Source organism: Oncorhynchus tshawytscha, unplaced genomic scaffold (assembly GCF_018296145.1).
Source record: "Oncorhynchus tshawytscha isolate Ot180627B unplaced genomic scaffold, Otsh_v2.0 Un_contig_1471_pilon_pilon, whole genome shotgun sequence".
In the NCBI taxonomy this organism is placed as follows: Eukaryota; Metazoa; Chordata; class Actinopteri; order Salmoniformes; family Salmonidae; genus Oncorhynchus; species Oncorhynchus tshawytscha.
This window is the reverse complement of record NW_024609152.1, coordinates 107,417-114,639: the sequence shown is the minus strand read 5'-3', so window position 1 is coordinate 114,639 and position 7,223 is coordinate 107,417. Positions and strand designations below refer to the sequence as shown.

The 7,223-nt window shown below is 42.0% G+C and overlaps 1 protein-coding gene across 1 annotated transcript; it reads left to right on the top strand.

Annotated features, from left to right (window-relative positions):
* Positions 1-2,936: 2,936 nt before the first annotated feature.
* LOC112238427 (stonustoxin subunit beta-like) lies at positions 2,937-5,875 on the top strand. Its single transcript, XM_042314365.1, has 2 exons — positions 2,937-3,208; positions 3,783-5,875. The coding sequence occupies exons 1-2, from the start codon at positions 3,187-3,189 to the stop codon at positions 4,319-4,321; spliced, it is 561 nt and encodes a 186-aa protein (XP_042170299.1). The 5' UTR covers positions 2,937-3,186; the 3' UTR covers positions 4,322-5,875.
* The last annotated feature ends 1,348 nt before the right edge of the window (positions 5,876-7,223 follow it).

The following is a 7,223-nucleotide window of genomic DNA, read 5'->3' as shown; positions in this document are numbered from 1 at the left end:
TCAGGCTGTGGAGTCACAGAGGAAGGTTGTGCTTCTCTGGTCTCAGCTCTGACGTCAAACCCCTCACACCTGAGAGAGCTGGATCTGAGTAACAATGACCTGAAGGATTCAGGAGTGAAGCTGCTCTCTGCTGGACTGGGGAATCCCCACTGTAAACTGGAGACTCTGAGGCCAGTGTTCCTGTAGTTGGTCAACAAGTGATAACTGTTCACTAGATCCACATGTGTTTACCAGGCACACATAGTCCACATCACATGTGTTTACCAGGCACACATAGTCCACACCATATGTGTGTTTACAGTGAAGTTTACAGTTTTAAATTTGGCGCTATGCTCCAGCATTTTGGATTTGAGATCAAAAGTTTCATATTAGGTGACAGTACAGAATGTCACCTTTAATTAGAGGTTAATGGTGAGAGGTTAGTATGTTTTGTTGTAGCCTCTGTAACTCTCTCACTCGTTATTATTAATGATTCATTCATGGTCTTTCTTAATCATGGCAGTCACAGGCTTGACGTAGTCATTGTTGGCAAGGAAAATGATACCAAATACTATACTTTTGACTACTTTAATACACTATAAGTGAATTGGTCAGAATATTATGACTTCGTAAAATGGGGAATAGATACATAAAGACTCAGTTCTTAGCAGTAACACAGATATGTATGAAAATAGACTCAAATAAAAGGTGACATTATAGACTGACCAGTAGACTGACCAGTAGACTGACCGGTAGACTGACCAGTAGACTGACCAGTAGACTGAACCAGTAGACTGAACCAGTAGACTGACCAGTAGACTGAACCAGTAGACTGAACCAGTAGACTGACCGGTAGACTGACCGGTAGACTGACCAGTAGACTGAACCAGTAGACTGAACCAGTAGACTGACCAGTAGACTGACCGGTAGACTGACCAGTAGACTGAACCAGTAGACTGACCAGTAGACTGAACCAGTAGACTGACCAGTAGACTGAACCAGTAGACTGACCGGTAGACTGACCGGTAGACTGACCAGTAGACTGACCAGTAGACTGACCAGTAGACTGAACCAGTAGACTGACCGGTAGACTGACCAGTAGACTGACCAGTAGACTGACCAGTAGACTGAACCAGTAGACTGAACCAGTAGACTGAACCAGTAGACTGACCAGTAGACTGAACCAGTAGACTGACCAGTAGACTGAACCAGTAGACTGACCAGTAGACTGAGTAGACTGACCAGTAGACTGACTGAACCAGTAGACTGACCAGTAGACTGACCAGTAGACTGACCGGTAGACTGACCAGTAGACTGACCAGTAGACTGAACCAGTAGACTGACCAGTAGACTGACCAGTAGACTGACCAGTAGACTGACCGGTAGACTGACCGTAGACTGACCAGTAGACTGACCAGTAGACTGAACCAGTAGACTGACCAGTAGACTGAACCAGTAGACTGACCAGTAGACTGAACCAGTAGACTGACCAGTAGACTGAACCAGTAGACTGAACCAGTAGACTGACCCAGTAGACTGACCAGTAGACTGAACCAGTAGACTGACCAGTAGACTGACCAGTAGACTGACCGGTAGACTGACCAGTAGACTGACCAGTAGACTGACCAGTAGACTGAACCAGTAGACTGACCAGTAGACTGAACCAGTAGACTGACCAGTAGACTGACCAGACCAGTTTAAGAAGAAGTATCAGTCAGAAGACAGACAGTGAGGTATCAGACTTAGATTGAATTGAGTATACAGTTCACACCATATCTATTTTGACAGTGACGCTAACATTTTAAATGTGGCTCTATACTCCAGCATTTTGGATTTGAGATGCCAGTATACTCAAATGTTCATACAAACCATATTTCTCTCTAGAAGCAATATTATGATCATTTATAATAATGATACATTCATTTATTAATAGATATTGCAAGTTTCAGGACACTGATATATCTGAATATGTTGAAAAATATACTGCCACTATTTTCACCACCAAAGAATAGCAGTGTTGTTTTAATATGATTTGACTCTTTTCAGGCTGTCAGGCTGTCTAGTCACAGAGGAAGGCTGTGCTTCTCTGGCCTCAGCTCTGAGGTCAAACCCCTCACACCTGAGAGAGCTGGATCTGAGTAACAATGACCTGAAGGATTCAGGAGTGAAGCTTCTCTCTGATGGACTGGGGAATCCCCACTGTAAACTGGAGACTCTGAGGTCAGTATTCCTGTAGTTGGTCAACAAGTGATAACTGTTCACCAGATCCACAAGAGTTTACCAGGCACATAGTCCACATCATATGTGTTTACCAGGCACATAGTCCACATCATATGTGTTTACCAGACACATGGTCCACATCATATGTGTTTACCAGACACATAGTCCACATCATATGTGTTTGGACAGTGAAGCTTACAGTTTTCAAATGTATTCTATACTCCAGCTATTTAGATTTGAGATAAAACGTTTAATATTAGGTGACAGTACAGAATGTCACTTTTTATTTGAGGTTAATGGTGAGAGGTTAGTATGTTTTGTTGTAGCCTCTGTTACTCTCTCACTCTTTATTATTAGTGATTAATTCATGATCTTTCTCAATCATGACAGTCACAGGCTTGATGTAGTCATCGCGTTCAAAGAATATGGGACCAAATACTATACTTCTGACTACTCTAATACACATTCATTCATTTATGAATAGATATGGCAGGTTTAAAAATATATGCTACCACTCCAATTTCACCACCAAAGAATAGCAGTGTGGTTTTAATATGATTTGACTCTTTGCAGGCTGTCAGGCTGTCTAGTCACAGAGGAAGGCTGTGCTTCTCTGGTCTCAGCTCTGATGTCAAACCCCTCACACCTGAGAGAGCTGGAGCTGAGCTACAATCACCCAGGAGACTCAGGAGTCAGACTGCTCTCTGCTAGACTGGAGGATCCACACTGCAGACTGGAGAAACTCAAGTGTGTAGAGGTTTTATGTCAATGTTCATATCAGACATGTTTGACTTATCAGGCCAGTTAAGACAAACATTCTTATCACAACTTGGACAAAGTTATATGCTGACTGTGTGTGTTTATCCGTGTGTGTGCATGTGCGTGTGTGTGTGTACTTGTGTACGTGTGTGAGTTGACGTGTATCACTCAATCACTGTCTGTTCTTCTGCTTACCACTACAGTGTGGAACATGGTGGAGAGTACGCAATGAAACCTGGGCTTAGAAAATGTGAGTGTTGACTGCTGTGAAGAATATAACTAAGAATAAGTCTTAATTCAAGTTAAGTCAAAGTCGAAGACCACCATCATTAATTACTTGGTCATATTAAATATCAGCTGTAGTTCTACAGAAGCAGAAATCAGGGACACCAATGTTTAGAAAGTGTTGCTTTGACAATGTGTGTGTCTGTGTATGTGTGTGGCATGTTTGTGTTACAGTAGCAATGTGTGTGAGTTCATGCATGCATACATGAAGGTGTGTGTGTGTGTGTGTGTGTGTGTGTGTGTGTGTGTGTGTGTGTGTGTGTGTGTGTGTGTGTGTGTGTGTGTGTGTGTGTGTGTGTGTGTGTGTGTGTGTATGACATCATGGTTCAGTACGACATCATGGTTCAGTATGACATCATGTGTCCAGCATGTGTGTGTGTGTTCATGAACGCGTACAGGTGTTTGAGTATGTGTGTAATTAATGTGAATAAGTGTGTTTTATAATACCATACAGTATAACATATGATCATTCAACAAGTCTCAAGTTACCTTAACTTCTCCTTTTGATTTCTAATATTGTGTCTGGTTTCATCCATCAGATGTCTGTGATCTCACACTGGACCCAAACACAGTAAACAGTCTCCTCTCTCTGTCTGAGGAGAACAGAAAGGTGACACGTGGGAGAGAGGATCAGCCATATCCTAATCACCCAGAGAGATTTGGCTACAGGAAGCAGGTGCTGTGTAGAGAGGGTCTGACTGGGTGCTGTTACTGGGAGGTAGAGTGGAGTGGAAGAAGGGCTGTTATAGGAGTGACATATAAAGGAATCAGCAGGAGAGGAGAGGGTGAGGACAGTCTGATTGGATGGAATGACAAGTCCTGGAGTCTGGTCTGCTCTGACAACCTTTATACGGCCTGGCACAATAATAATACCACTCTCATAGCCGTCCCCCCCTCCAGCTCCCACAGAGTAGGAGTGTATCTGGACTGGCCAGCCGGCACTCTGTCCTTCTACAGAGTCTCCTCTGACTCACTGACCCACCTGTACACATATCACACCACATTCACTGAGCCCCTCTATCCAGGGTTTCTGGTTTATGACTCCTCAGTGTCCCTGTGTCACGAGGTCCCTGTGTGAAACACAACTTGGACCTGCTGACGTCATCTGAGCGCGACTTCTGTTTGTTGTTGGGAGCTGAAAGCTGAACGAGAGGTTTATTGTTTTTGTAAAGCTGACCGTGTTTTATATTATTTTATTTTATGATCCTGCAGCACTGTTGGGCTTAGTTGCTGTGAGTGCTGCTGTCTGTCCCGGGATCCTGCAGCACTGTTGGGCTTAGTTTCTGTGAGTGCTGCTGTCTGTCCCGGGATCCTGCAGCACTGTTGGGCTTAGTTTCTGTGAGTGCTGCTGTCTGTCCCGGGATCCTGCAGCACTGTTGGGCTTAGTTGCTGTGAGTGCTGCTGTCTGTCCCGGTATCCTGCAGCACTGTTGGGCTTAGTTTCTGTGAGTGCTGCTGTCTGTCCCGGGATCCTGCAGCACTGTTGGGCTTAGTTGCTGTGAGTGCTGCTGTCTGTCCCGGTATCCTGCAGCACTGTTGGGCTTAGTTGCTGTGAGTGCTGCTGTCTGTCCCGGTATCCTGCAGCACTGTTGGGCTTAGTTGCTGTGAGTGCTGCTGTCTGTCCCGGTATCCTGCAGCACTGTTGGGCTTAGTTGCTGTGAGTGCTGCTGTCTGTCCCGGGGATTGTAATGTTTTTAAAATGGTATAAACTGCCTTAATTTTGCTGGACCCCAGGAAGTAGAGATGCTGCCTTGGCAGCTGATGGGGATCCACAATAAATACAAACACAGAATAAAAAAACAACATGGTGGTTCAGTATGACATCATGGTTCAGTATGACATCATGGTTCAGTACGACATCATGGTTCAGTATGACATCATGGTTCAGTATGACATCATGGTTCAGTATGACATCATGGTTCAGTACGACATCGTGGTTCAGTACGACATCGTGATTCAGTATGACATCATGGTTCAGTACGACATCACGGTTCAGTACGACATCACGGTTCAGTACGACATCATGGTTCAGTATGACATCATGGTTCAGTACGACATCATGGTTCAGTACGACATCATGGTTCAGTACGACATCATTGTTCAGTATGACATCATGGTTCAGTATGACATCATGGTTCAGTACGACATCATGGTTCAGTACGACATCACGGTTCAGTATGACATCATGGTTCAGTATGACATCATGGTTCAGTACGACATCATGGTTCAGTACGACATCATGGTTCAGTATGACATCATGGTTCAGTATGACATCATGGTTCAGTATGACAGTCTTAGAACATCTCTCTAGTGTGTAAACATGATTGTAAATATTCATGAATAAACACCATTGACGTTGACAGACATTGACATCAACTAGAGTCTAATAGAATTAATCACATAATTAGTAAGTCATTAATAGAATGAATCACCACACTGTTTTGAAAAACTGTTTTAATATAGAAATCATTGATCTTGTTGTTATTGGGCTTCTTGGTGTTTGTACATATTGTTGTCTGTAGAATGTTGATTTGTCAAATTCTTTACACAACAATCATGTTTCTATTTAAACTCAATTCCACTGAATGAAATGTACATGTGACAGATGTGACTAATAAAGATAATCAACCAGATGAAAGAAGAGAGATGGAAATGTTTTAATACTGATCAGAATATGACAGTACAGTAATAGATGGAAGAAGAGAGGTGTAAATGTTTTAATACTGATCAGAATATGACAGTACAGTAATAGATGGAAGAAGAGAGGTGTAAATGTTTTAATACTGATCAGAATATGACAGTACAGTAATAGATGGAAGAAGAGAGGTGTAAATGTTTTAATAGTGATCAGAATATGACAGTACAGTAATAGATGGAAGAAGAGAGGTGTAAATGTTTTAATAATAGTGGAAGAAGAGAGGTGTAAATGAATATGACAGTACAGTAATAGATGGAAGAAGAGAGGTGTAAATGTTTTAATATTGATCAGAATATGACAGTACAGTAATAGATGGAAGAAGAGAGGTGTAAATGTTTTAATACGGATCAGAATATGACAGTACAGTAATAGATGGAAGAAGAGAGGTGTAAATGTTTTAATATTGATCAGAATATGACAGTACAGTAATAGATGGAAGAAGAGAGGTGTAAATGTTTTAATACTGATCAGAATATGACAGTACAGTAATAGATGGAAGAAGAGAGGTGTAAATGTTTTAATACTGATCAGAATATGACAGTACAGTAATAGATGGAAGAAGAGAGGTGTAAATGTTTTAATACTGATCAGAATATGACAGTACAGTAATAGATGGAAGAAGAGGGGTGGAAATGTTTTAATACTGATCAGAATATGACAGTACAGTAATAGATGGAAGAAGAGAGGTGTAAATGTTTTAATACTGATCAGAATATGACAGTACAGTAATAGATGGAAGAAGAGAGGTGGAAATGTTTTAATACTGATCAGAATATGACAGTAAATGGAGTACAGTAATAGGGGTTGTGTTCAGTACATAGAAATGGGTCTCATTCAGTTGAAGAGGAAGCTGTTATGACAACACACACACAGACCTTAACTGTGTAAAATGTCAACTTCAATGGGGTCGTAGCTGTATTGAAGTGGTGTGTTTTTAGTGAATCTCCTTTCTCTGTCATCTCTGGTACAACACCCTCTGTGAGGTCAGAAACATTCAGGGGAGATGGAAAGAGATCCTGTGATGTGATATCCTCTTTTGTTACAGCCTGCTAGGTTACTGGTTGTCTACAATGACGACTCCTGTGTAAATACACACACTTGTTACGTTCCAACCATGTCAAAATACATACGCAGAATTGGAGGAAATTAGCTTTAAAACAGTAAAATCATCTTGGGGGAGGACCCCCCTGTCCCCCATCTAGGGATTGTGCCAGGGGGCAATGAAATTCACATAGCAAATCTCACTTCAATCTTTTTTCAAAAGTTGTCAGCCCTGCTGGTTA